The sequence below is a fragment of the Saxophila tyrrhenica genome, assembly GCF_035928015.1.
Source record: "Saxophila tyrrhenica strain CCFEE 5935 chromosome Unknown scaffold_11, whole genome shotgun sequence".
Lineage (NCBI taxonomy): Eukaryota > Fungi > Ascomycota > Dothideomycetes > Mycosphaerellales > Extremaceae > Saxophila > Saxophila tyrrhenica.
In genome coordinates, this window is record NW_027041743.1 from 567138 (window position 1) to 594061 (window position 26924).

The 26924-nt window shown below is 55.0% G+C and overlaps 15 protein-coding genes across 15 annotated transcripts; 5 read left to right on the forward strand and 10 right to left on the reverse strand.

Moving 5' to 3' along the window:
- Nucleotides 1–177: 177 nt before the first annotated feature.
- On the forward strand, nucleotides 178–5241 carry LTR77_007278 (uncharacterized protein; the record flags this gene model as incomplete). Its single annotated transcript, XM_064804515.1, has 2 exons — nucleotides 178–5139; nucleotides 5191–5241. The coding sequence occupies 2 exons, from the start codon at nucleotides 178–180 to the stop codon at nucleotides 5239–5241; spliced, it is 5013 nt and encodes a 1670-aa protein (XP_064657285.1).
- A 272-nt stretch (nucleotides 5242–5513) lies between these two features.
- Nucleotides 5514–5977, reverse strand: LTR77_007279 (uncharacterized protein; the record flags this gene model as incomplete). Its single annotated transcript, XM_064804516.1, has 2 exons — nucleotides 5514–5830; nucleotides 5872–5977. The coding sequence occupies 2 exons, from the start codon at nucleotides 5975–5977 to the stop codon at nucleotides 5514–5516; spliced, it is 423 nt and encodes a 140-aa protein (XP_064657286.1).
- A 198-nt stretch (nucleotides 5978–6175) lies between these two features.
- Nucleotides 6176–6810, forward strand: GCV3 (glycine cleavage system H-protein subunit; the record flags this gene model as incomplete). The annotated part of the gene is made up of 3 exons (XM_064804517.1): nucleotides 6176–6317; nucleotides 6368–6430; nucleotides 6485–6810. 3 exons carry the CDS (start codon nucleotides 6176–6178, stop codon nucleotides 6808–6810), a joined length of 531 nt encoding a protein of 176 aa, XP_064657287.1.
- Nucleotides 6811–8466: 1656 nt separating this feature from the next.
- FBA1 (Fructose-bisphosphate aldolase 1) lies at nucleotides 8467–9664 on the reverse strand (the record flags this gene model as incomplete). Its single annotated transcript, XM_064804518.1, has 3 exons — nucleotides 8467–8566; nucleotides 8629–9509; nucleotides 9566–9664. The coding sequence occupies 3 exons, from the start codon at nucleotides 9662–9664 to the stop codon at nucleotides 8467–8469; spliced, it is 1080 nt and encodes a 359-aa protein (XP_064657288.1).
- A 1292-nt stretch (nucleotides 9665–10956) lies between these two features.
- LTR77_007282 (uncharacterized protein) lies at nucleotides 10957–11900 on the reverse strand (the record flags this gene model as incomplete). Its single annotated transcript, XM_064804519.1, has 2 exons — nucleotides 10957–11229; nucleotides 11286–11900. 2 exons carry the CDS (start codon nucleotides 11898–11900, stop codon nucleotides 10957–10959), a joined length of 888 nt encoding a protein of 295 aa, XP_064657289.1.
- A 1563-nt stretch (nucleotides 11901–13463) lies between these two features.
- STE4 (G protein subunit beta) lies at nucleotides 13464–14758 on the reverse strand (the record flags this gene model as incomplete). Its single annotated transcript, XM_064804520.1, has 5 exons — nucleotides 13464–13481; nucleotides 13536–13655; nucleotides 13708–13797; nucleotides 13850–14562; nucleotides 14644–14758. The coding sequence occupies 5 exons, from the start codon at nucleotides 14756–14758 to the stop codon at nucleotides 13464–13466; spliced, it is 1056 nt and encodes a 351-aa protein (XP_064657290.1).
- Nucleotides 14759–16282: 1524 nt separating this feature from the next.
- On the reverse strand, nucleotides 16283–16593 carry RPS29 (40S ribosomal protein S29; the record flags this gene model as incomplete). The annotated part of the gene is made up of 3 exons (XM_064804521.1): nucleotides 16283–16291; nucleotides 16343–16442; nucleotides 16532–16593. The coding sequence occupies 3 exons, from the start codon at nucleotides 16591–16593 to the stop codon at nucleotides 16283–16285; spliced, it is 171 nt and encodes a 56-aa protein (XP_064657291.1).
- A 339-nt stretch (nucleotides 16594–16932) lies between these two features.
- On the forward strand, nucleotides 16933–17297 carry LTR77_007285 (uncharacterized protein; the record flags this gene model as incomplete). Its single annotated transcript, XM_064804522.1, has 2 exons — nucleotides 16933–16935; nucleotides 16983–17297. 2 exons carry the CDS (start codon nucleotides 16933–16935, stop codon nucleotides 17295–17297), a joined length of 318 nt encoding a protein of 105 aa, XP_064657292.1.
- Nucleotides 17298–17607: 310 nt separating this feature from the next.
- LTR77_007286 (uncharacterized protein) lies at nucleotides 17608–19010 on the reverse strand (the record flags this gene model as incomplete). Its single annotated transcript, XM_064804523.1, has 2 exons — nucleotides 17608–17878; nucleotides 17947–19010. The coding sequence occupies 2 exons, from the start codon at nucleotides 19008–19010 to the stop codon at nucleotides 17608–17610; spliced, it is 1335 nt and encodes a 444-aa protein (XP_064657293.1).
- Nucleotides 19011–19686: 676 nt separating this feature from the next.
- On the forward strand, nucleotides 19687–20039 carry LTR77_007287 (uncharacterized protein; the record flags this gene model as incomplete). Its single annotated transcript, XM_064804524.1, has 2 exons — nucleotides 19687–19954; nucleotides 20008–20039. The coding sequence occupies 2 exons, from the start codon at nucleotides 19687–19689 to the stop codon at nucleotides 20037–20039; spliced, it is 300 nt and encodes a 99-aa protein (XP_064657294.1).
- A 59-nt stretch (nucleotides 20040–20098) lies between these two features.
- On the reverse strand, nucleotides 20099–21604 carry ENP1 (snoRNA-binding rRNA-processing protein; the record flags this gene model as incomplete). The annotated part of the gene is made up of 2 exons (XM_064804525.1): nucleotides 20099–21420; nucleotides 21445–21604. The coding sequence occupies 2 exons, from the start codon at nucleotides 21602–21604 to the stop codon at nucleotides 20099–20101; spliced, it is 1482 nt and encodes a 493-aa protein (XP_064657295.1).
- A 204-nt stretch (nucleotides 21605–21808) lies between these two features.
- On the forward strand, nucleotides 21809–22513 carry LTR77_007289 (uncharacterized protein; the record flags this gene model as incomplete). Its single annotated transcript, XM_064804526.1, has 1 exon — nucleotides 21809–22513. The coding sequence occupies one exon, from the start codon at nucleotides 21809–21811 to the stop codon at nucleotides 22511–22513; it is 705 nt and encodes a 234-aa protein (XP_064657296.1).
- A 351-nt stretch (nucleotides 22514–22864) lies between these two features.
- On the reverse strand, nucleotides 22865–24521 carry LTR77_007290 (uncharacterized protein; the record flags this gene model as incomplete). Its single annotated transcript, XM_064804527.1, has 2 exons — nucleotides 22865–24136; nucleotides 24201–24521. The coding sequence occupies 2 exons, from the start codon at nucleotides 24519–24521 to the stop codon at nucleotides 22865–22867; spliced, it is 1593 nt and encodes a 530-aa protein (XP_064657297.1).
- A 612-nt stretch (nucleotides 24522–25133) lies between these two features.
- LTR77_007291 (uncharacterized protein) lies at nucleotides 25134–25712 on the reverse strand (the record flags this gene model as incomplete). The annotated part of the gene is made up of 1 exon (XM_064804528.1): nucleotides 25134–25712. The coding sequence occupies one exon, from the start codon at nucleotides 25710–25712 to the stop codon at nucleotides 25134–25136; it is 579 nt and encodes a 192-aa protein (XP_064657298.1).
- Nucleotides 25713–26130: 418 nt separating this feature from the next.
- On the reverse strand, nucleotides 26131–26888 carry cyn1 (Cyanate hydratase; the record flags this gene model as incomplete). The annotated part of the gene is made up of 3 exons (XM_064804529.1): nucleotides 26131–26152; nucleotides 26206–26645; nucleotides 26700–26888. 3 exons carry the CDS (start codon nucleotides 26886–26888, stop codon nucleotides 26131–26133), a joined length of 651 nt encoding a protein of 216 aa, XP_064657299.1.
- Between the last annotated feature and the right edge of the window lie 36 nt (nucleotides 26889–26924).

Consider the following 26924-nt stretch of genomic DNA (forward strand, 5'->3'; position numbering starts at 1 on the left):
CACTAGGAAGTGAAGTTGAAGGGTTCACGACTTCTGCAGCTCAAGCTGGAAGCGCGTCTGCAACCAAAGACTTCACGCGAAGCAAATGCATTTCTTTGAGTATCTACTATGAATCGACCTGGCTCATCGCTGAGCTGACACAGCGCGACTACACGGCGACATAGCCGCATCTTACCAATGGAGTCGAACGAAGCGATCGAGAGGCTCCAAAGCCTCCGGCGCGACCTGATCGCGTTCACTGAATCACGACTGAGCGCGCTCAGCAGACTTGAGGCCGAGCTGGTAGGCAGCGTGGAGGACTTGAAGCGGCTGTTAGAGAAGAAGAAAAAGAATGACCAAAGCAGAAGAGTTCTGGATCCGCCTGGGGCAGAGAAACCGACCACCATCAAGATTGAGGATACGGAGTACGGCATCGACGATACGTTCCGAACGGCAGCTCTGACGGTCGCGGAGGAACTCGATCTGGACGAGCTGCAGGCTGCGAAGCGATGCTATGATGTGGGACTAGCATACGACGGTCAGACGGAGTCGACGATAGCATATCGGGCAATCGTTCGATTTCACGATGAGCGATACGTCACGCTAGACTGTCTTCGCCTTCTTCTTTCGCAATGCGTGGACTTCGATGAAGACGACGACCAAAGCAGGTTCCTCAACGATGTTGTCCGGAGCGTGGTCGAAGCTCAAGGTGCGCGACCTGGCGATGCGTCAGCGTTCTTTCGAAAGTGCGTGGATGGCTTGTCCGAAGTGGAGGGCTACCTCGACAAGAACATCGCGCACAAGCAAACGCTGGCGTACACCGGGCAGTCCCAAAATGGCTCAATGGCGCAGTTCTTGGCCGCCCAGAGGCTCCTCCTGAGTCAGCAGCACGAATGCCTTTCAGCGGTGTTGTCGCACATGATCCGAGCTCGGTATGTGTCGCGCGAAGACTATCGACCACTGCTTAGCAAGGCTACGCAACGGGCCGACCTGGACGACATTACGATCCACTACCTGCCCATACTCACGAGCGGCGCGGCATATTACGGCGCGGATGAGTCGATTAACCCTGATGTCGCGAAGGAGATTCATCGATTGTTCGCCGCCGGTCCTACCCAGTTGCAATGGAAACTGCCCATACTCCGCGCAGCAGCAACAATATGCTGGCTTTCGGAGTACAGCAGCCGATTTTTGGACCCGACAGGCGGTCAGACACTACGAGTGGCTGACCGGCAGAGGGAAGAAGAGGAACGGACGAAGTTGTTCTTTGACAGTGTCAAGGACAGAGGCTTTCATTTCCTGCTGCTTGCTTGCCAATTCCTGAAGCCCGAGATTTGGTATGATCCGGCCAAGGTTGGCTTGGTCAAATTTCTGATGGAGGACACTCCGATCATCGATGCAACCCCCGCATCTCCTGAATGTGCTGCGCTCGTGATGGGAGAGCTGCAGGGGTTCAGTGACGCTTTCGTTGCGAACATGCCCGATGCTTTGCGCCGACTGAAGGCCGATGAGGATGACAGACGGCGTGCCAACTTCTCGAGACCTCCCGAGGCGGGTGATGAAGACCAGCTAGACCTCGAAAGATTTCTCGTCATCATGTCGTACGCTTACCAGGACAGTCCCGAGGCTGCAGGAGACTTCTGGAGCGACAAGGAGAGCAACCTTTACGGATTCCTTCGATGGGCCTCCCGGAGATTACCAACCCCGAGGGTGGCGGCGTTCTGTGAACTGCTAAGAGCAATTGCCAGCGACGAAAAATCAGGAAATCAAGCCCACCTCTTCCTTCGAGAAGACACGACCATGACAGGCGGCCGGCTACGGAAGTCGTATTCGGTCAGCTGGTCCCAGATCTTTAGCGAGCTGGACATATACGCTTCCGCCATGAGAAGCAAGCCGGCAAGCGCACAACAAGCGCCAAGTCAGAGCGGCACGGCCTATGAAGGGAGCTACGACGAGCCCGAGACTCACATCATGCTGGAATCCTATCTGCGTCTGGCAGCTCATCTGTGCAGGATTAGTCCTGACGCCAGGAACTTCATCTTGAGAGAGCAGAGCATTCACATCGGCGAGACACTCTTCCACCTCGCGTCATCCGGCAATGACTCCCGGATACATGCTGTGTGCTTTGAAATGCTTGCCGCGTTGTTGACCGACAAGATACCGGAGGTCAATGAGGGCATGTGGGCGTTGCTCGACCACTGGATATCCGGTGGCGGATCGAGTCTCCCTCGCCATGGTCGCATGACACACGCAGAACAGAAGTACCTCAACAACTACGTCTCCGACCCTGAGACGGCAACTGGTTTAGTCCATTTGCTCAATGCCTTGGTCGCCCCTACTAGAGACATCGGCGACTTTGCTGTTGGCGCCATCTCGTTTCCCGAAAGTTTGGGCGCTTCAAGTCGGCACGATGGTATCGAAGTGTACGTCGATTTCGTGCTTGGCCCGGTCTTCAGGTCGACTAGCTCCTACGATGTTCTCCTTCTAGAGCGCGATCGAGTACCAATAGATGTCCTGCGCTACGCGTGCCTCGACTTCGTCTGCATCTGCCTGTCGACCTTCCACGAGGATCTAGTCGGCCTTGCGAATGCGACAAACATCAATGTCGACTCTGTCATTCGGACTTCCTCCTTGGCCGCGTACGTACGACTCCACCCGTTCGCACGGGTTATGGACTGGATGTTCAACAACAACGTCATACATGCCTTCGCATATGTAATACGACAAGACATCGACCTCCTCAACCAGCTCAGCCCAGAATCGCCGCGCGTGCAGGCTACGCTGAAGGCTATTCAGGCCATGAATCTTGCCATGAAGCTGCAAGCGACATACTTCGACATTGTGCGTCCGATCATCAGCAAAGACCCGCAAACTCGGTCACCTTCGAATGCGAACGCCTCATTGGCTTCCTACGATGAGGTAATACTGAGCCAGCTGGATCTCGTGACCGACATTGTCTCTTTCGCCTCCAGCAATAACCTCGACCTCAGCCTGGAGTCGCTGGGCCTACTGCAGAAGCTCTGCAAGTCGAAAAAGCTCAGCGAGCCTCCTGTCTTCGGTGATGGTGACGCTTTTCGCGTAGGAAGCCGACTTGTTGGACGGCTGTCGGAAGTTAGTGACGCTGTCGCCGTCAACCTGCTGCCCTTCTTTGAGATAGACGAAAGCGACCTCGACTCTCTGGATCAACCACCGAAGATCGCTCAGGCGAATGCGATACTCGAGGTCTTGAACAACAGTCTCGACAACTCAGCAGGCAGGCCGTCGGTGGCTCACTGCTTGCTCGGCTTCACGTGCCATCTTCGCACGGTTACCGTCGATCCGGGCAGTGCGTTCAGCCAAATCCAATCACTGTTCCACCACATCGTCCTGTGCGCGGTGCAAGCACCTTCTGCCATCGAGATCAACAACGTGTCGTGGTTACTGAAGCTCAAGAAGGGTTGCATGGACCTCATATTGAAGCTCGCAGAATCTCCCTTGACATCAAGCATTGTCTTACCGAACATCCGCACAATGGACTTCTTCCCTGCAATCGCAGAACAGCAATTTCCGGCGCCTGTAACCGCCTTGTGGGACCAGAAGCCCATTGACGACCCAGGTCTGCTGCTCGACAGCTCAACTGCAGCACTGAAGTATCGCATCTACCTGCGAGAGAACTACTTCGAGTACTCTGCGCTGGAGCTGCGCAAAGTCAGCGAGGAGCGTATGTTCTCCGTGCAAGAGAGGGTTACGGCAGCCCTACTTGGGACCACTACTGGTCCGGACGGACAACAGACGCCCATTATGTCTATCTTCGATCTGTTCGACTTCTTTGATCTCGGCACCGAGCCGGCTCTGGTCGCGAACTGCAAGTGTTTGAAGGAGGTGGACTTCACTGCTTGCCTCAAGGACGACCCGGAGATCGTTACGGCTTTTGACGTGCCAATGGCTGAACAGCTTCTACTGCTTCAGAAGCGCGAGATGCAGCTGAACGGCACCATCAAAGACCCCAACGAGGATGCTGCCGTTGACGACGACATCCGCGCTCTTTGTGCTTCTCTCACCAGTCAGAACAATTGGCAAGCGATCCAGAATTCTCGGCTTTCTGCACTGGAAGCTTGGGTTGACCTCGTGTCACTGCTCGTTACCTCGTCCGGCCTGGTTCCCGACAATGCCACTTCAGTCGCCGTACAAGGACTCCAAGTGGTTCTGCCACGTCTAGAGAGAGCCCTCGCAGAGAGCCTGGAATCGGCTGCTCTGCTGGCGAAACTGACTCTGACCCTCGTCCAGACTGCCACGACAGCGGATCCTAGCAGCCAGTCCACCCGCAACACCAGCCTCGTCCAAGAGCGACTCATGTCCGCCTTCCGCGTCTGCCTCAGAGTCATCACAGACAGCAGCACAGGCCTTGGCCTCCGCGACGTCTGCTACCGCATCTCCTGCTCAGTTCTCGCGGCGCTGGCCCTCACCACTACCACCAACGGCAAGACCACTGCCTCGTCTCATGCTCGCCAGTTACTCCAACTTGTTCAAGCAACCGGCGACCGCCTCATCACCGTCATAACCGAAGATGCCTTCTCCGGCCGTGGCATCACTCGCATCTCCTCGCTACTCTTCCTCGACGGTCTTGTCGCCCTCTTCAGCATCTGCGGTGTCACCAAAAGCATGTTCCGCGCATTGGAAAAGCTCAACTTCCTCCCCGTCCTCATCGACCAAAGCATCGGCAACGTCACCGCATCCTTCTCTGGCGACAACGAGGAGCTTGTGACAGCCGTCGCTTACTTCCACACAGCTCTGACCCTACTTCTGCGGATCTGCCAGACACCAGAAGGGACAAATCTCTCGTTGAACTCTGGTTTCTTTCCTGCCGTTGCCGAGAGCAGACTCTTCAGCACTGATCCGGACATTGGGCTTGACATTGACAATCCAGTCGCGCTGAGGGAGTTCTACAAACTGCTGTCCGCAGTCCTGAGGGTCGTTACGGCCATCGTACTCACGAGAGGACAAGGCAACGCGAGCGTGTTGCAGCAGGCGAAGAGCTTCCTGCAAGAGAACCGATTTAGTATGCAAGCAGTTTTCAAGCGGACGAGTGCTGTGCAGAAGACGGCCGGGCCGCCAGAAAGGGAGGCGGTGGACGTTGCAGAGGAGTTTGGGCGGCTGTTGGTGGTTACCGGGTTTCTTGAGGTGAGTCTTCATACCTTGTCCGGTGAATGGGTGTGTGCTAACGTAATGCAGGACGATGAGCCAGCGCATGTGAGGGCTTCGCGCGCGAACGGATTTACGTGAGATTTTGCGTGATGGAAGGGTTGTGTAAAAGTCTTGTTTAGCGGCATTCCATTGCATTGCATCGCAGGCGTTCTCATCTCTTGCGTGCGCAATACCCTTCATGTCGATACCGTCTCGCGACCGTAGTACCGTAGCAGATAACATGTACAGTGGCCTCTCAGCCGCCTCGTCATCAACCGTCTCTATCCTACACGCATGCCATCAATGCACAGCCGCAGCTCATGCAAACGCCTTCCCATATGCTCATGCAGACACTCAACATACACACAGTATCACCCACTACCCTTCCCCTCCGCACCCTCCCACTCCGCCTTCCCCCTCACCTCCGCAATCTCGTCCAGCTTACTCCCCATCTTCACCACACTAAACCGAATCATCCTCGGATCCAGCCCCAGCGTCCTCCTCACCGCATGCTGTGTCTTCGCGCTCGAATCGAATCTCAGGATGAAATATTGCCCTTGGTGGTATGTGGTGCCGGCTTTCCGCGCGGGCTTGGGGAGGAGGAAGGTGCCCCAGTTTGTGATGCCGCGGACGACGCCGCCCGAGGAGAGGATCTGGTTGCCGGTTGTTTTGGCGATTCTGAGGCAGACTGGTTAGTGGTGTAGAGGGTATGGTAGTGGGGAGTGGTACTCTTTGATCTCGTTGATGGTGCGGCCGGGGCGGACCTAGGGGGCGTTAGTTGTGGGTTCTGGGTATGGAGGAGGTGACTGACCACTCCGATTAACTCATAGAGCATGTTGTGATGTGTTTGGTGTATAGAGATTGGGATGAAGTCGAGGTGTTTGGTGGTGCTGCGGGATCTTCTTACCGAAACAGGGTCGGACTTCATGCCAATGCTCGCGTGAGGTTGGCCGGTGGAGTGACTTTGCGACTTTCTTCCCTACACCTCTTTACGTCTCAATTACGACAAGAAAAGATGTCAGGAGCCGTAGCAATGTCTGGAGCCTTTGCTGGACGAGCGTTGAAGCACGGCATGGACGCAGTGAGCCGCTGTAGCAGACCGCAGTTCCAGAGACTACGGACACAGAAGCCGGCGTTCAAGCCAGCGGTCAGGAGCTTTACCGCGAGCACGAGAGGTACGAGACGTATCGTATGTCTTGGATGGGCCATAGCTAATGCTATATAGCGTGGGAGAAGAAGTATACCGAAGACCACGAATGGATCGAGCTCTCCTCTGACGGCAAGACTGGTATGTACCCAGCCCCTTCTCTGTTTCCCATAGTCTAGCCTAACATACGTCCAGGCACCATCGGCATATCGACCTACGCAGCCAAAGCCTTGGGCGATGTCGTCTTCGTGGAACTCCCAACCCTCGACCTCGAAGTCAGCGCAGGCGACTCCATCGGTGCCGTGGAATCAGTCAAGTCCGCCTCGGACATCATGACCCCCGTCTCAGGCAAGATCGTTGAGGCGAACAGCGTGCTCGAAGATACTCCAGGGAAGATCAACAAGAGCCCAGAGGGTGACGGGTGGTTGGCGAAGATTGAGATGAGCGATGCGAAGGAGGTGGAGAAGTTGATGGACGCTGATGGGTATCGGAAGTTTACTGAGGAGGCGGATGGGCATTGAGCTGCATTTCGGAGAGGCGGCGAAGAAAGCCGTGTAGATATGCATCTGATGTTAGAGGTCGTAAAGGAAATACTGGCGGAGGCAGAAGATACCTGTGATCGCCGCGGGATGCGTCAGTGGGCCACACAGAGGCTGCTCACGGCCTGGTGTTGTGAAAGGCCTTGGTTTACCTATGTGAGTGAAGAACATCTTACTAAGAATCCTCAAAGGTTGCTACCGTTTGCGTGATATCAATCTCAATCTTTTGAGTGTTCAAGTCGTCCCTCACTGAAGGTATGTACCCGACCGTAAGTGAGCGTGTGCCTTACCTCAACACTACCACAGTACCGTGCTCAAAAGAAACAACTCTCTCACTGACCTCAAACAACTCACAAACCCCTTCGCCCCGCAGCTCACCAAGAACAAAAGATGATCAAGAAGGAAGAACAATCTTACCCCTGGCTGGCCTCAATCAAAAAGACCACCCAACGAGATTCGAACCACCGACCTCGAAATCACGAAAAAGAATCTGGCATAGCCTCGCCGAACCAGCGCAACCAGGAGGGGCCCCTCCGGTTACGTCCAGTCCTTCAAGGACCCCAGCGCGCGTTTAGTCGAAATGAATCAAATTCGATAACAATCACATCCCGTTGCAGAGGATCTCATTCGATCGAATTGATTGAAAAGCCCCCTGAGCTGCATCATTGTTGAAACCCCCCCAACTGCTCTGCCCGCCCGTCCTCCTCGTCTGTGAGCTAGGTCATCCCCTCCTTCGGGACCTGAGAGCTGGAATTTTGGATTGCGTATTTGAGGGATGGGTTATTGAACGCCGGGCCAGCGCCGAGGGTGGGCCGGATGAGGTGAGGTCGTGGGCTTGTGAGAATCTCCAATTTCTTGGTGGTGGAGTTTGGGGGAGAGAGGAGTGAGAGATGGCACTGAGGTGGTGCTCTCGATGCTGCGTCAGGCTTTTGTGAGAGATATTGCTGATCCCTCAGTGTATTAGAGGAGGCAGTGGCGAACGGGGGACAAATGAAAAAGAGTGTGCGATCTGAATGGATGGTGAAGGCACGAGCACAACGATGAGAGCATGAGCGCGGCGATGAGGGCATGAGTGTGGCGGTGAGGGCATGGACGCGACGATGGGGGCGCAACGAGCACAAGGGTCACAACAAGAGGACGTTCAGAGCACGACAGCGAGGTTATGAGGGTCGGCCTGAGCATGAGCGGCGCACGTGCCGAGGCCTTCAGTCCGTGACGAACGAGTGAGCGACTCCTGAACCACCAAGCAGTGGCATGAGGGTCATTCGCGTAATCTGAGCAGCGATAGAGCAGCGTGGCATGCGCAGCATCACCGACTAAAGAGTGTAATGAGTGTGCTCTGGTGCATCGAAGAACTACTTCTGCGGCATCTGATATTGGCGTATGAACGATATGCAAAACCAAAGGCAGCACTGATACCTCTTCAACAGCAACGCCACAGCGAACGATGTAGAAATGAAGCAGAGGAGGCTGTCACCAAAAGATGAAGAGGCAACAGGAGAATGTGACGGGTCGAAGCGTCATTGTTTTCGTTACTCGAATCGTAAGCTACAACAGCTCGATAACTTCTTCAAAACTTTGATCAAGAGCCATGCAGTGCTCCGTCATCCTTGCTTTCCATCATAAATTTCGACACACCTACAACTGCCCAGCGGCATTGAAGTCCTTGAGCGCAGTGGCGATGCGCTTGGTCATGCTCTTCTCACCCTCGCGGACCCAGACACGGGGGTCGTAGTACCTATTGCCACATGGTCAGCGATGCTCTTCAGAAGCGAGGCCGCGAATTTATAATCGACTTACTTCTTGTTCGGCTTGTCGTCACCCTCCGGGTTGCCGACCTGCGTGCTGACGTAGTCCTTGTTCTTGAACATGTAGTCGCGGATACCCTCGGTGTACGCCCACTGCAGATCAGTGTCGAGGTTGACCTTGACAACGCCGTAGGAGATGGCTTGCTGGTAGTCCTCCTTGCTAGATCCGGAACCACCGTGGAAAACGAGGAAGACGGGCTTCTCATTCTTGCTGCTCTCCTTCTCCTGGACGTGCTTCTGATGCTTCTGGAGCAGCTCTGGTCGCAGCTTGACGTTGCCGGGCTTGTACACGCCGTGCACGTTGCCGAAGCCGGCGGCAATGGAGAAGTAGGGGCTGATGGGGCTGAGAGTCTTGTAGATGTGGTAGATGTCCTCGGGCTGGGTGTAGAGGCTGTTGTTGTCGGCGCTCTCATTGTTGACTCCGTCTTCCTCACCTCCCGTAATGCCGATCTCCATCTCGAGCCACTGCTTCATCGGGGCAGCACGCTTCAGGTATTCAGCGGTGGTCTTGACGTTGTACTCAACATCCTCAGCCGACAGATCGATCATGTGGGAAGAGAAAAGCGGCACGCCGTGCTCCTTGTGGTGCTTCTCATCGGCGTCGAGCATGCCGTCGAGCCACGGAAGCAGCTTCTTGGCGCAGTGGTCGGTATGGAGGATGACAGGGACGCCATACTGTGGTGCCACGGACCTGATATACTGAGCCGCAGCCACGGAGCCGGCAATAGAGGCGGACTCCTTCTCGTTCTTGACACCCTTGCCGCAGAAGTAGGCCGCTCCGCCCTGAGACAACTGCAGGATGATGGGGGACTGGGCGTCTTTGGCGGCTTCGAGGGCGGCCACGGCGGTGGAGGAGCTGGTGACGTTGATGGCCTGTTCGTACGTCAGCATGTGCCTCTAAAACAATGAGATAGTGGGGTCAAGCGGACGGGGATGGCGTAAGCATTCTTCTGGCAATGCTCGAAGAGCTGCTTCACGTCCTCGCCGTAGATGACACCGGCCTTGGTGTTGAGGATCTTCGATGCCATGTTCGTTGATGTGTGGTAAAGTTTTTGTGTGTAGGTTTCTTCTTCTTGTCTCTTGTGGTGGTGTCGTGGAAGGTAAAGGTTTTCAAAAGTCAATCAAGAGCAGTCTTGGGTTTTTGATGTCATTGCAGTTGCATTGAACACACTGCTGGCGCGGGGTGGTGGGGCAGAGGAAAGGAAAGAGCAATCCCGGTCCTTCCCGACGATTCGAGTGTTTGCCGATGCTCTTCCGACGACATTACCACGTTACAATTGTTCCGTTGTGGCTTTCTGTTGCCTCCGGTTTACTGTCTCCAGTACTGCATGTTCGAATGCGGAGTCTGGCCCGTCGTAAGGACGCAGTCGGGAGCAGGAAAGAATTCTACAGTACGGCATCCCTTATCGGTGAAATCGATGCTTTTTCGCTGCCACTCCTCTCTCTCTGTGCTCATCGCAAGCACCCAATGTCTGAGTGGGAGCAGAGCGTATCGTCAACCTGCAGCATGAGTGGCCCTTCGACGGAGAAGATCCAGACCATTGCACCCGAGGCGGCGGCCCTTCGATTGATTGATGGTAATACGGGCACACCACATGCGTTATCCTCAAGAGCAATGCTTTTTCGATCCCACTCCCCCCCCTCTGTGCTTATGGCAAGCCACCAGTGTTCACATCAGGAGCAGCGCATGTCGCATCCAGTGGGCCAGTAGAGATGTGTGAAGAGGCCCCGTGGTTTCGTTGTTGCTGCGAAGCTGCCGCGTCATCCTCTGTTGAGCTCCCAATGGCCATACTACTTCGTTCGGTGTCGCTTTGTGGAGTTCGAGACAAGAGCCAGAACAACACAGTCCATGCCACTATGGCTGTCGTCAAATTAATCTTCCTGCCTTGGCAAATGTTATTGTGAATAAGGTAGAGGCAGGAACGACCTCAGCACCTTCCTTGAGTCCTGGACTTTAATCCGACCTCAGAGAGCTTGTCCTGACCGCCGGTGTCGAATGAGTGTTCAACGATTCAGTGCCGGCAACAAGTATGGGTACGGCTCGAAGGAGAAGTCGCTTACATACGAGCCATCAGCTTAAGATCTATGATACAGCAGCATGATCCATAGTCCCATGAAAGTACATTTACACGTGATAGCCTCCCATAATGTCCCAAGACTCGAATTCTCTCATCCGGCCACGACCGTTCTGCAATCATCTCACTGTTGTCCAAGAAGGGAAGTAGTAACGTCAGAACAAGAAGAAGTAACCAGCCGTCGACATCGTGCACAGCCGTAGGCTCATCATCGTAGGATCTGGTGTCTTTCCGAACACAGAGAGTCAGCGCCCTTCCTCTTCAAGTCCAGGTGAAGTCCACACATACCTCTGCAACACCATCTCCAACGTCCTCGCACTCAAATCCGCATCATCAGGAATCTCCTGTATGATCGGCACCAACCCAGCAAACTTGTCCCCATCCCTATACGCCAGCAGCGCCGGCACACCTGCTGGCTCCATCTCCGCGTCCTCGAAATGCAGCTTCACAAACCGCACGTCCAGATGTCGTTGTGCTATGCTTCGGATGCAGTCTTCGATCGAGGTACTGACATGACTCTGCACCCACCGTATCAGCAACATGACCCCATACATATCGGACGTATGGCACTCACATAATCGTCATAAATATAAACCACCACCACCGTCCCCTCGGGCGACCCCTCCACCGCATCCAAGAACCCATTCCCATCCACCGTCGCCAGACCGCCCCATAACCGCCTACTGCTCTTCTCCCTCCCCATTGTCTTGCTCTCTCGTGGCGTCCCACTCTGCATCTCCCTCAGCCTGCTCTGCCTCCATTCCCGCATGAACTCGTCGTCGTCTTCATCGTCCTCTTCCAGCTCCTCATCCGACTCAGCGAGCTTCTCGCTCAGCACTGCGGGGTTCGAGGACCGCTGTGTCTGTATCTGCGCTTGCAAGTTCGAGTTGCTGCGTAATGAGATCCGCTTGCTGCGGCGTGAGTCCCGGAAGTGCTGGGCATCTGCGATCACACCCTTGGGGCCAGTGTTCGCTTCATAGCGGGTGGTGGGAATGGTGCTGCGAGCGAGGCTCGTGCTTGGACGAGGAGGAGGTGTTTCGTCGAAGGAGGCTGCAGGAGTGTCGTTCTCATCGTCAGAGAGGTTCAGGAAGGAGCGGGCATCGTCTTCATCTTCTACGTCCTCCGGGTGGGTTGAGCGACGCTCTTTACTCCGCATCAAGTCGTCGAACTCATGCTGGGCGGCGGACATGGTGGGCGAGGTGGTGGTGGGTCAAGCGAGTGTGGTACGCACCTCCTGGCCGAGCAGCCAGGAAGAGAGAGGTGGGAAAGTCAGAGCAGATAAGGTGTATAAAGAGGCACAACCACCCCGGCCGCGTACTGGCGCTACTACAGAAGGAACCCTGCCGTCCACGTGTCAATCAATGCCAGGTACCTTACGCCGCCTCCGAACGCAGGAAGCAGGAGTAACTGCTGCCGTACTTGAGCCAGCCAAGCAGACACCACCCGAGTCCACCGGATTGTATCACCTATACTGAGTATATCCCACGGCAAGCCCCAGCGACGCTGAATCGCGCAGACCCGGCCCGCTGTTCTCCTGTCCTCTCTCACCGCATCACCGCACCTGACTCCTGGGCTGCATGTTGCCGTCAGCAAGCCGCTGCCTTGGGCTGTTTCAGTTTCACGAAGAAAGAGGGTTGGATGCTGCGAGCCCAAGGGATGGCGTCCGCAGTAGCAGATGCAGGAACAAGCTCTGCCCGCCCTAACCTGCAGCCGGAGGCAGGCGAGACGAACCACCCCAGGTTGGGATGGGTTTGAATCTGGCGATCTCGGCTTGATCTTGCATGGTGTCGAACGACAGATTGATTCGACGGTACCTTCGCAGACATTCCACTACAATCGCGAGAAGAGAGCGAAGTAAGCAGCCGTAGAATGGTCAACGCAGCACGACTAGGTGGAAAGATAGACCAACGGAACTACCTGCAAGCCACCCCGATCTGGCGACGGTCTAGTTCTCCGCCCACAATATGGAAGGCTTCTCCGGCCAAGCCAGCGAGAACCCACACGGGAACAGCTACCACCGAATCCGTTCCAACCTCACGGGCACTCAAGAAGCATTGAGTTGAGCTCAACGTGACACCGCAGATAGCCCGATAGACACCCCACTTCGCACGCCTGATCTGGATCCATCGTCGGTGGAAGTGAGGACGAGAACATGAGAAAATCAAATCAAGTTCGCTACCCACAGAAGCGCGTCTCCCGACGACACGCACACACACGACACGAATCAAAGATAACAACAATTTCCCCACCCCTTGCCCGACCGATCCCAAGTCCCAATCTTCTCAAAGCACCTGGTCCTGTAGTATCCATCCATCCTCGCCATCAATCGCACAACAACAATCATCCCCTTTCCCCAAAATCCAGAAAAGCACGCCGTTGTCCTGTCCGTGAGGAGAAAGGTATTGTCGAAGAGTTGTGTGAGGTGGTGTAATGGTCACAAGGGGGGACAGACAGACTGGCTGGTCGCACGATCTAGAATCCGCCGGGGTGGTTGAGGTTGAGGTTGTGTAAGGGGCTGCTTTGGACTGCTGACTTGAGAAAACTTTCGACTCGATTCTTTCCGTTCTTCCAAGCTGGTTTCTGAGCTTTGTGAAACCCGCTCGCTCTCGCCACATCGTACACGCCACGTTAGCTCTGACCGGAGATCATATCTGCACATTCTCGCGGGGGGTGACTGTCGCTGGGTATGTGCCTCCAGGGGTAATTAGTGCTCCAGTCGACTCGTGGCAGGTTGTGTTTGGGGGGTATAAGGTTATGCCCAGATGCGGAGCTGGAAAGTATGTCAGCGCACTTGTAATAGTCTGGAGCAATTCGCATGACGCACCATCGAGTCCCACGATCCCGTGCATAACGACATCGCATCGTTGCTCACGCCCAGGCAGCTCACGCGGTTGTCGTGGCCTTGTAATGTTCCCACTCGCTCCCCGCGAAGCACGTCCCACACCTGTAGGTTTTGTTAGTCGATGCGTAAATTAGGATCAATGCGGCGTTCTCACCTTGCACTCAAAGTCATCGTAGCCGGCAAATAGAAGTCTGCCGGAGACTGAGAAGGCGACGGAGGTGATGCCGCAAACTGGCTCGCCGATCTATCCAGGCGATTAGCACTTTCTCCCACGTATGATTATGATGTCCACCTACAGTATAGCTTTGAAGCTCACGATCAGCACGGATATCGAAGAGTCTGCATGAAGCGTCATCAGAACCAGTCCCGAAGGCGTTACCGTTCGGGAAAAACTGAATGGCATTGATGTCAGAGTCGTGTGCGGCGAATGTCTGGCTGCATTTCTGCTGGCGGATATCCCACAGCTTCGCGAATGCATCGCAAGCTCCAGACACGAATTGGTTGTTGTCCAGCGGGTTTATGCTCAAGCTCATCACATCACCGAGGTGGTCGGCAAACTCGGTGATTTTCTGACCGGTCTCGATATCCCATAGCACGCAGGTCATGTCTCCTGACGAGGTCAGGATGCGCCTGTCGTTGATGAATCTGCAGCAACTGAGATAGCCGGAGTGGCCGCTCAGCTCTCGTGCTACTCGAGTTGGTCCTTCCCGCGCCGAGAGGTTGTAGATGGAGCAGATATTGTCCAGCCCTCCGCACGCGACGTAGTTTCCGCTCGGCGAGTACGCGCAGGTCATGACCCATGACGATCGGAGAGGGATGGCGTGCACTTTGTTGGTGGTGTAGGCGTCCCAGATGATAAGCTTGCCGTCCTGTGAAGCCGACACCAGATGTCTGCGGTCGGTCGACCAGTGCATGGCGTAGATCTTGGCCAGATGGCCCTTGAGTGTTCGTTTGGTCTTCATCGCCAGCCGGGGCAGCTGCTCGGTGCGTTGTCGCGCGACATCACGCACTGTTTAGGGGATTTGTAAGCTGTTGTCACGGCCGTGGCCTTGCACCATGTACCACGCGGTGGTGATGGGATTATACTCACATGTGGTGTCGGCGAGCTCATCCTTCTTGCGCTTTATCCGGTCCTTGAGCGCCTCTGCATCCCGCCGCGCGATCTGGATCTTCTGCTGAATGGACTCTGCGTTCGCGTCCGCCATGCCGCCAGAGCTGTGCCGACGGCGTCAATGCCTGTCGCAAAACCGTGGGCGTGCGCGCCGGGGTGAGGTCAGTTTGGAGAACGAGCGACGACGGTGCTGGCAAACGATTGACAAGGTGAAGCCGGCTGGATGCGCTTCGCGGCACAGAAAGGTGCTCCGTTCTCGAGCTTGGGCCCTCGCGGACGGACAATGGCGCCCGTAGGGGATGGCGGGCGGACAGCGGTGGTCAGGCGTCGACGGCGGTGACGAGGGGTACCCCTGCGGCGGCGCGCTGACTCTTGGCGGGGTGAGGAGGGTGGAGGAGGTGGTGTCGTGCGTGCTGGAGACACAAAGGAAGCTGGAAGGCAGGAAGGAGCCTCTCCAACCAGGGCAAGTGCGCTCGGACGCACTTGCACTTGCTGCCGGAAAGAGCCGTGGGCCGCGAGGCGAGCAATCCTTGGATTGTGATCTTGACCGAAGCGAGCGGGATCGATGACAGCAAACTCTATGCTCACTTCTCGAAGAAGGAAGAGCACGTGCAGGTGATTGAGTGACACTTGGGCTCTGAGCAGCTGTAGCTGTCCTCGAGACGCTGCTGTCACGGGGAATCTGGCGACGCTGTGTGATCGAACAACCCGGGCCATTGACTCGCTAGTGCATTGGATGGCTATACTCTAATGCAGGCTGAAATTCACCTCTTCCCTACTTGCCGATGCACGACTCCTGTATATCCGACAGCCCTCTCATCCATTCACTCAAACCGAGAAGCCTGTCTATGTAAACACGATCGCTGGCTTTCACAACTCTCTCCGGCCTTCTATAGCCTATCTGGATGTTCTCTCCAACCATCTCCACATTCTGCAAGGAACAGGGAGGTAGCCCAACTGCCGTGCGTCAAAGATCTTCTCCTCACCAACCATCTCTGCTCGTCTGAGTGAGACGGGCGGTCGGAACGATATACTCGGGCCCTATGACAACGGGCATCAAGAGTGTGCAGACATTGACGCTCTACTGGGAGGCGTACCCAGCAGGAGAGATAGAATCATTATGGACACGATCTCTCCACACATGCCACCCACGTTCAACTGGCGATTGTTTCCTTCCAGAGTTGTGCTAGGAGAAATTTGATGTGCCGCACCGATTGGAGGATCTCAGCAGCATGCCATCGGTTTTGGCGTGAGGCCGAGCGGTAGAATGCTCAAAATTACTACCAGACACTTCCCGGAGTGATGCCATTGAGACACTTCTGCCTGAAGCCGGCACAAGGAAGGCAAGAAGTACGCTGAGAGTTGACGGAGGCGCCAGCAATACTGCACGCTGGCCAGGCATAGTGCGAAACGCTGGTGAAAGTAGAGCATCGAAAGTGGATGAGTCGGTTTGGCATTGCTCACGGTCGTTCGATATATCGCTTCGGGTTTCACACGGGCGATGAACAGCGACCCTGTGAGTTCCCATCATGCAGACTCCATGGTTGTCGTGAGAAATCGCTCACGTCCCACAACCAGCAAACCCTCATCTTCACCGTCCTCTCCACAATTCATTCCTCTATCGGTTCTGGGCGCTTGTCAGCAACTATCACCACCCTGCTATTCCAACCTCGCATACCTTGGTGAAGCCGATATCAGTCGACTTCTCCCTGAAGCACTGACGGCAGATGTTGAGCCCGTATTTGCGAATGAGACCGGCCTTGTGTGTGCAGACGCGGCTGCATATCTGTTAGCGTTGTCTTTCCCTGCCCATCCCCTTCTAAGGACCAGGATTTCTGCTCTTCTCCTCTTTCAGGTGCTGACGTACCATGATCGTGCGCCCTTGCCGTAGGTGCGCGGGCGAGAGTACCAGACGGTTTCGTGCGACATGTTGGGTGGTTGTCGGAGGCTTCGGTAGGTTCGGAGGAAGCTGGAAGAGCGGTCAGAGAAGGCCTTGTCGATCTTTGGCGGTTGTATGTACCTTTGAGTGCTGTCGCAGTTGTTGTGTCGTCGGTTGCGCTGGTGTGAAGTCATTCAATATCGCGCTGGCGGCACAATTTCGAGAGCGTGCATCAATCTTGGCATCACGGGAGCGCGGCACGAAGCGTAGACGCTAACTGCAGCAGGAAGGCTCGATGGAGATCACGTCAACAACGTGGAGAGCATCTCGACGTTTTACAATTTCGCAAAGACGATCCAGCTCACGAGGCAAAAGTCAAGAAACTAATCATGGTAAGTGCACTACGCTCCACTGACTGAATTTCGCTCACTCTCTTCAGTCCCGCGATTCCTCCTTCACCTACATCCACCTCCACTCCTCCCACCACGCCGACCTACTGGAAGACTTCACCCGCGTCAAACTGCCAGCAGAGGAAATCCTCGTCCAACCGCAACATCAACCGCTCAATCCAGAAGACGAAGACGACGTTGTTCCGGACCAGCATGCCGCCTTCGGGATCCAGCGCGCAACCAACAAGCCTCGTGAGCCGGCGTGGCGAGATCTTGGTCTGCAGAGTCTGATGACCCAAGGACCGTCGAATGGCCAGGCAAGTGGCGGTGCTGCGTTGGGGGGTGGGGGTCGGGTGCAGAGGTAGTTGAGCGGACGGTGTTGCGGATTAGCGTGGCGTATGGGCGGTTGATGGCCAAACAGCGATGGACGCAAACTTGTACGTGTTAAAGCCGAATATGTTCTCTGGACTACCGAGCGTCTGTATGATCTCCAGGTACGCCCTGCCATGCCCTTATCTGTTCGCCCTTCCAAAGAAGCACCACCATGGGGATCAGGAGCACGAGGTTGATGGAACCCAGTACTGAAAAGGCCACGTCGAAGCCAGCGCTTTCTCCGAACGGCAATGCATAGAAGGCAGTCAAAAACGCCATTACTGTCCTTCGTCAGCGTCCGCTTTATGCATGGTTGAAACGAGGCTCTGGCTTACTCGATTTCAAGAGATTGATCACTGCCCCGATCTCGCCCGACTGCGGTTTGTACGAATCTGTCGTGTACGTATAAACGATGGTGTTGCCAACTTGTGTTCCAAGGCCTGATATCGCCATGCAAATGGCGGCGATGATCCAAAGCTTCGAAGCCTGGACACAGTAGCCGTACGTCGCAGTACCTATGCCGAGCAGTGTCGCCAAAGGCAGGAGGTAGAGCCGTGCTTCCGGCTTGTGATGCCTACGAATGAGAGTTGAAATGTCAGAAGGAAGACTATTCGCAATTGCCAGGCACGAGGCTCAACATACCCGTTGTGTCGCCTCGCATAGGCGTTGATAATCACATCAGACACCCATCCAGCCGTCGCTTCGCCAATCATGCATCCTACTGTCAGTGGAACTCCTAGAAACAAGCCGATCTGATCCAGATCGAAGTCGAATACCTCAACACATATGTGCGCACCCGTAACGGCGAAGATCGTCGAACCCCATGCATTGGCTGCGGCATACCAAATGGTGGGAAGGAGGACTGCAAGGTACTGTGCCATCCGTAGGGAACCAAAGAAGTCGCGCGGCTTGACTGATCGGTTGACGACTTTGCCATGGAAGAGCAGCTTCTGCATGAAGGACCGCTTCTTTAGGCCGGCAGCAGCCTCTCGCCGCGAGAACAGCGTCTCGGGCAATGTGAGGGTGGTGACGACCCATAGCCCAGCTTGTATGATACCAGGGATCCAGAAGCACCAGCGCCACCCTAGTCTCTCTGCAACATATCCTCCCGCAATCGGTGCCACATGCGGACCATTGGTGACACTCAGGATGTAGATACCCATGTAAAGACCACGCTCGCCTTGATAAAAGAGATCGCAGATAAGAGCAGCTCCAATCCCAAGGGGCACGGAAGCTCCAGTGCCATTCAACACCCTCCCAGCAATCACTCCACCATACGACGACACACCGCCGGAGACGAACTGTCCTGCGAACGCAAACATCCCGGAGATGACGAAAGCCGGCCGCCTGCCGTAGATATTTGCGAACGGCACCACCAAAAGCGCTACCACACCGCCGAAGAGGATGAACACTGTGGTGCAATACGACGCTTGCTCGACCGTAATGCTGAGATCTTCAGACATCTCCTCGAAAGCCGGGTTGATGAGCGCAGCCCCCATCTGCACGACGAAGCCGAGGAGGGATATCAGCAGGGCGATGTATATTTTGTAGAAGATGCTCCAGTTCAATGGGTCGTCCGGGTGGTCAGAGGGTTGTGGGGCAAGGGGTAGGCCATGGCGGTCGAGTTTGAGGGTTGATGGGGTTGTTTGGGAATTGTTTTCGACCCAGCCCAGGTCGAGGGGCTTCTCGGAGTCTGCGATACTCATAGTCGGTAGCAGTGGGATGAAACGGAGCTGTCAATTAGAAACGTATACTGGGAGGATTTGGATATGGCGGCCGTAACAAAGACGAGATGGAAACAGTATGAGTTCGAAAAGATCGACCGACACTGCCTTGAGCCTACCTCCCTACCTTTTCGCGTCGTCATGCGGACGCAGTGGAACGGTGCAGCAATTCGATCGTTGATTTTTGCGTTTGCCGTAAAGGCGACAGAGTTGATGCAGATCGCTCACCACACGTCGTCGATAGATGCGGGGCTTCGTTCAAGGTGGGCTTGTCGGTTTGATGAAAAAGCAAATCGAAGACAATTATATGGAGACATTGGATGTCACATCGAAGAGCCGTGTTATTCGTACGGCTGGATTCAAAATATTCGTACTGTCTACCATGTCTGATCCCTCGTTCAATACGAAGTATTACAAGGCTGGACAATAGGCCTGTGACAAATACAAACAGCTTGATCGAGGTTAGAACTACTGCTTACGAGGTGATTCCATCCTTCTCTCAAAGCTCCGCCTTCTTATGATCTAAAGAGAGACATATATGTATACTGCCCGTCTGTCTCTCCCCTTGAGAAAACGCTTCCATCCCATCACCAGACCTCCCATCAAACGCTACCTCAACCTCCCCTCCGGCCTACACAACCTCAAACCCATCCCAACCATGCACGCCCGCGCCACCATCTCCGGCACCACGATCGCCGACACAGACTCCTTCGAGTTCGTCGAGGGTAACGTCTACTTCCCAGTCTCATCCGTGGTCGACCGCGAGAAGACGCTGACTCCCGGTTCCCGAACTTCTCACTGTCCTTGGAAGGGCGACGGGAAGTATTATGACTTGCATGTCAATGGGCAGACGATAGCAAATGCGGCGTGGTATTATCCGGCGCCGTATGAGAAGGCGAAGATGATTAAAGATTGTGTTGCGTTCGGTAAGTTCAGGTCTTTGCAGCTGTGCCAGGTGAACGTGCTGATGGGGGTTCAGACAAGAGTAAAGTGACTGTTGGGAAGGACTAAAGTCATCATGTTCTCGAACGGCGTGAAGCGTATCTTCATACTTCATTCAATCGAAACATTCAAACATCAACCATGGTATCGTCGCCGCCCATCGCCGCACCAGTGTCTTCGGCTGTACCCCTCGGCTTGCCTTCCACCAGCTCTCTCCTCACCTCCGGTCCGATGTCTTTGTGCCCTCTAACCTTCAGCAAGTCCAGCAGAGCATCCCGCTGCTCCTCCTCGATCTCGTTCTTGTACCTTTGCGCGAAAGCGAGCAAGCATTGATGCCACAGCACAGGCAGTTTGGTATCACCAGCGCCTTTCTTGCCCGGATACCCGCTTGCTCCACTCATAGACACGTCTTCGCCATCGCCTTGCTTGACCTGTCTAAAGCGCAGGAAGTGGAAGACCAGTTCGTCGATCACGCGATAGGGCAAGGCGTACTTCTTCTCCAGCAGTGTCCGGATGAAGATGTTGCATGCGCCGGCTGATTCAACGTCCACTGACATCTGATTGCTTGCGATCTCGCAAAGGTGGTAGAGCGCAGCCGCAGAATGTAGGACTGGGATAGAGACTCTTGCAACGACTGAGGCGATGATGGTGGCTTCTCGAAGCGTGCAAGTGCCGGATTCGAGGAGTGGGAAAACCAGGCCTTTAAAGAACGCCGCCGGCTTGTAAAGTGTCTTCTTCAGAGCCTTGTACAGATGTACATTCAGCTTCTTCGTTTCGTGGATGTCCTCCCGCACCCGAGGTAAAAGGACTTCCTCGTTGAAGAATTGTGCCATTTCTGGTCTCGAGGAGGAAAAGATCTTGGTGGCTTCGTAAACGGCGTTGGGTGACCAGCTGTCGGGTCGTGTAATCGCAAGTAGTGTGTCGCACTGTGGCAGCGTGGGCAGAACCTTGAATGGCTTTGGCATCTTTCCGCTCTTGTATCTTGACAATAGCTTCCCAACATGGCCATATGCTTCAACGACCTTTTCGGGCAACTCGACTGCATCTTCTGGTGGCTCATCTTGCTGTACAGGCTCGAAACCTTCCCCTAAAGTATCCTGCTGAGCCTCATGCGCCGCGATCTTTGCCAGTATGAGTTCCGTAAGATTTGTGCCACCTCCTGCTGTGTCGGTCTCCTTGCCCTTCGGTTGTAGTAATGTCGCCGGGTCGAAGCTGCGGTTGAATCTGTTGAACGCCTCCAAATCGTTGGGATCGACCTCCACCTCTTCCACCTCCTCGTCTGAACCCCACGCTTCCTCATCGTCGTATTCTCCAGCCTCTGCGCCTGCGTTATCCTCATCCGCGCCACCTATCGGAAATCTGCTCTTGAATGAGAAAGCATCGTTCTTTGCAGCAGGTTGCGTGGATTGTCGCTCCGCCTCATCTTCCGCAGCGAGGTCCTGTCCGAGGCCTAATATCCGTCTCGACGACTTACTGTTGACGTATGCATCGTGCCCGGGCTCTTCATCGTGCGATTGCTTTCGCTTCCTGCCAGTCTTCTGCTTGAGTGGAGCTGTTGGCGAGTACTCTTCACTCAGCGGCTGATGGAGTCGCTCTTTTTGCGCGCTTGAGGCTGATCTTGCGGTCTTCGACATCTCAGTATGCTGTACGTTGTGGTGCAGGAGCGATCGCATGAATCTCCAAAAAATGTCGACGGTCGTTGCCAAGATTTCGTCCCACCAGCCATAAGGTTCGGCATGTCATCGCTAGCGTGATATGCGATATAGCCTATCTCCTCCGCAGACGATCTTCTCGAGCTTCCGAAATCTACTCCTGCAAACTACAACCGCAACAGCACCATGGCAATCAAGCGCTCCGTGGAAGAGGCCGGTGCCAGCGCAGCCAGACCACGCCGCCAACACCTCAAGCGCATTAAGATCTCACCCACTCATGAAGACACAGACAACAGCAGCGAGGCCTCCAGCGGCTCGGTCTCAGAGGACTCGGCACTCCGCAGCAGCCCGCAACCCTCAGACCCCGAGCGCAACAGTAGCATGAGCTCGCTCGAACCCTCCGCAGCCAACGGCGACGACGACAGCGAAAGCAGCATCTCGAGCACGAGCTCCGAAGACTCAGAAATCGACTCGGATTCAGAGACAGAGATCACAACGATCGGGCAACCGAAGAAACCTCCCATACACAAGCAAGGCCTCCAAGAAGGCGCGCAGGATTTACGATCGAGACTGTCGTCTTTTCTACCGCAGATGGCAGAAGCTAACAGGCTGCTCGCGGATAAATCGGACGGGTACAGCTTGGAGGAGGTTGGGGAGGATGAGCAGCATATTGAGATGAATTTGGGGCTGGGGGTGCTTGAGCAGCAGGGTGAGGAGGATGCGGAGAACAGCTTGGACGAGTCGAGCGATGAGGAGGATGTAGGGGAGGAGCTGCCGGCATTTTCCGAAGGTGTGAACGGTGTGAAGCAGGACCGAGAAGCTGATGTGTTGGGCAAGCTGATGGGACAGGATCGTAAGCGGCAGAAAGTTGGGATTCAGGAGGCCGATTGACCGGACGCTCAGCGTGGACAATGAATTACTACAATGGAACGAGGGCCGAGGGCCAGCAAAGGGTTGTTGGAGGAATGAGATTGGCCACAGGCGTGATCGAATGCACCGTGCTGCGCTGCGTTGGACGGGCAGCTTTTTCAAACATCATGACATTGCTGAAGGACTTCTAGATCGTTGCAGCAGACCATAGAGGGCTGTCGCTAAAGTTCCTCATGCCGCCGAACGCTTGGAAACACTTTGGACCACGAACTTCGTTGGCCATCATGTCAGCTTTTGGCTTTCCTCCAGTCTTTCCATTCTTTTTAGTCTCAATCCGTGCCATTCGGTCTCTCACCACCTTGCTCCGCCCTACTACGCTCTGCTCGACCAAGAACCCGCCTTACTGCTGGCATCCTCCGGAATCCTAGGCATCACCGCCGAGAACTTCGTCCCCATCACACCATTCGCCGCCTGCCCTGGCTTGACCACCGCATTGCTCGGGGTCTGCTTCACAATCTTCGGCTGCTTCACACTCTCAGACGTCAAGAACCCTCCGCTGTAGTCGTCGAGCATCTGGTTGAACTCATTCGTATCTTTGACCTTGCAAATTCCGCCTGCACTCTCGCAATGCGCGATGAGACCGCTAGCCTTCTTGAACAGCTTCAGGCAGCGGCGGCAGCGGAATTGAATACGCAGATGTGCGATCTTGAAGTGCTCACCCAGATACTCGGCATCGTCGTAGACGCCGTCGCAGTCTGGGATCGGGCAGCAGTACTTCTCGATCAAGGTGTTGTAGAAGCGCTTGGGGTTGTATTCGGCGGCGTAGGGGTCCCAGATGCGGCTCTTGAAGAGGTTGCTGCCGTGGCCTACGACGGAGTCTTCGCGTTCTTCGAGAGCTTTGGCCCAGTAGGCGGGGTTGCCGTTGCTGGGTTTGGCGTCCTTGAAGAGGACTTGGGAGGTTGCGCCGGTCGTCCGGGCTAGTGGCTTGCTGGCGGTGCTCATGTTCATCGTGGCGACGGAGGCGGTGTCGTCGTCACCTGCGTAGCTGGAGCATGGCCCCGGCGAGCCGACTGAGCTGAGCGGAGGATACGACTCAAAGACGTACTTTAGGTTTCGGCTTGTGATGCTTGCAGCAAAGGCGCTGGCAGACATGTCAGTCGAAGGCGTGGACGAGCTCACGGATATCTTCCTCAATGACTCCGTCATGCTGCGCTCTGCTTGTCCCGGTAGCCGTGGCCAGTTGCTGGAGGTGGTTGATGTTGGAGCCTTCGACTGTCTCAGGTTGATCAGCTCCACTTCTGGCTGGAGCGGCCTGTAGCCTCCCATCTGATCCGGATCGTCAATGTCAAGCACACCTACGCCGCCCTCGGTACCGTCAAGCGTCTCCAGCTCTGAGCGCTCGTCGTCGAAGCCGGAGGTGGACTGCTCGGTGTTGGAGAACTCCGGTCCTTGAAGACGGCGCATGTACTCCTCAGGGTCCTTCATGATCAGGCGCATGATAAACTTCTGCTGGACGCTGCGCTCATAGTCGAGGTGGCGGATCTCCGGGCACTTGTTCTCTTCGAAGTGCTCAATGAGCTGACTGGCGCGGGTGAAGTGAAGCATGCAGCCAGGGCAGGTAATGTCTTGGTCGGCTGGATGATACTGCGCAGGAAGTCAGCACGATGTGTAGAAGCTCCAAGAAGCTCAAAAACTGGGATGTCCTCACCTGGTCGCGATGCTTCCTGCGCCCACCGAAGCTCTTGAAGTCCTCGCCACAGAACTCGCACTCGATGTGATCAGGCTGCTCACCAGGGCTATCCTTCATCTTTCCTTCGAGCCATGGCTGCATCGCCTTCACCTTGTGCAGAGTCAAATCCTCCCAGTCGATGCAGTCTACGTCGCAGCGCTTGCAATAGCAGTGTTCTGGGTCATCTTTCTTGTGCTTCTTCATCAACTTTTCGGTCTCGAAGTGCTTCATGCAGTCGTCGTAGGTGCATTTGACCTTGAGCTTCGGGCTGTCCATTTCCTCCATGATGACAGGTGCCATGGTGGTTATTCAACTGTGCGAACGAGTGTTAAGAATGTTTGCTGTGATGTAGGAAGGTAGGATCGTATGATGTGACGTTGAGGACTGAGGGTGCTTTATGATGAGACGTTGTCGCTGTGGCGGGATTCCGGTTAGTTTGAATCTTTATGATGAGGAAGTCGCTAGGTTGGGAAAGAGCGACTTGCAACTGAACCTGAAACGATGGAAGAAGCTCAGCGGACTGCAAACTCCCTAAGGAAGGGAGATCGCAAAAGACTTTGGAGGTTGAGTCGTGAGACTGAAAGTAATAGCAGCGATAGCTTCTTATATAAGGTGCGTTCTTGCTCAGAGTCATACGCATCAGCATCTTCATGTGATGAAGGGCAAGTGAAGCAGGAAGCAACTCATCGATGAACCTCATGTCATGGCATCACGAGCTCAGCGCTGAAGTGAAGCACCCCTTATGAACACCCTCAATGCCCACATAACCATCTGTGTCACCCAAGCAGCATGACCCTCCATACTCAAACAATCTTCAAGCTTCTGCGAGGAATATTCGCCGCCACGCTGCAGGCCTGAGCACGTCAGCGGACTGTGTATGGGATCCGTAGAAACCACGACGAAGCATACCTCTCAGAAGCAAATGTCGAAGCAATTGCAATCCTTGAACAGCACTCTCCGACTATACCACTTCTCCTTCTTCTTCTGCTCCTCTTCTCCCATCTCCATTTCCGTCCCCAGCCGACTCGCCGCGCGCACCTTATCCCGAATCTCCGCCTGACGCTCACGCATACTACGCGGCCGGGACGGATGAGTAAGAAACTGCTCCGGAGCCAGCAAATTGCCGCTCGGCGAGCGAATGTGTGAGTCCATCTCGACTTCCGCCGGGTCGATAAGCTCGCTTAGACTGTGGATGCGTGGTGGCGGTGGCGGACGGGTGACGTTGGAATGGCCATTGATCCCGTCGTCGGTGTACATGCCGGCTTTGACCATGTCTCGGACCATGTAGGGTGTGTGGTCAGTGCCGCGAGGGCTGATGTTGGCATCGATGGTCCAGCGTCGGGTGTATTCCTCGAGAAATTTGTCTTTGGATGGAGGTGGCTTTGTGCTGGCTTTCCTTCCGAACGGAATCCTACATTCGGTGGTGGAAGGCGCGTTGCTGGTGCTGTTCTTGCTGTCGACAGCCGCTTGCTTGGGGTGAGAGGAGCCCATTGTTATCGAAGTCCTGTCTGACGTGAAGGGCCTTTCGGACTGCACAGCCGTGTCAAGATCAGACCACGCTCGAGGCGAGTATGGCAAGATGTTGCTTCCTGTTACGATGTATACGGTCGCAATCACCGCATGGCGAGATGTCTGGCAGAAGCCAGGCTGTGGAAAGAGGTGGTGAGGTACTGAATTGATGAAGAAAGCACGAAGTAGCTGCAGATTTAGCTTTTCTGTGCGTACGAAATGAGGTGAGGTCGTGCGAAGGTGCGGAAGCCTTAACATGTGACAGGCCTTGTTGGTGCTAGATGACAAAGTCTTGGAGGTGGCATCGCGTGTATGTACAGATGTTGATGAATACTATACTGGGAAGATATGTGCTCTGTTCCTCGTTTCTCAATGGAGGTAGCCAACAGCTATGGCTCCTCTAAAACCGCGAGTACGGCAACCTGCGATTGTCAGTATATCGAGCAGGCTGATAGTTGACCGGCAGACGACATACCACTTCCCTCGAAGGGTAATCTTCACCCATTCGCCCTTGTCATCGACCTCCTTATCCACATGCGTAGAGAACGAAATCGCACTCATGATCCCATCGCCAAACTTCTCGTTCAAGACCGCCTTATATGCATACCCGTAGTTCTGCACAATCTCAAAAAGACGGTAGATTAACGGTTCTTTCGGCGGCATCTCGATCATATGTCCTCGATCAGGAGCAGCCGTCATCTCGGTCGCGAAGAGGTTGGCTTCGGGGATATCGAGCAGCTTGCTCAAGTTCTTTACATCCTCTTCGCTCGCGGTGGCTTGCCCGTAGAAGAGCGCTGCAACGGCGACTTCGTCTCGTCCGAGAGCTTTGGCGATCTCTTCGAAGCTCAATTTCTTTGCTTTCTTCTGGGCGAAGAGCATTGGCGAGTGGGAGGGCAGCTTAGGGACGAGGTCTTGCTGATATGAGTGTCAGTGCGGTTCATCAGATGTCCTGACACATTGGAGGTTTACTGTGAGCTCAGAGAGCACGGGGCCACTCTGGATTCCTGTGATTTTGGCTGCCATCTTGGGTGCACTGGTGGTGAACGCAGTCCTCTGCTGGTACAAGGACGATACAATAGGACGAACAACGGTTGTCGAACGAGGCAGGATGCTGCGAGGGAGTACTCTCAGGGAGGAAGTCGCGATTGAAGACGCCATTTTGAGAGCTGTGGTATGCAGGAGCTCGACCTACCA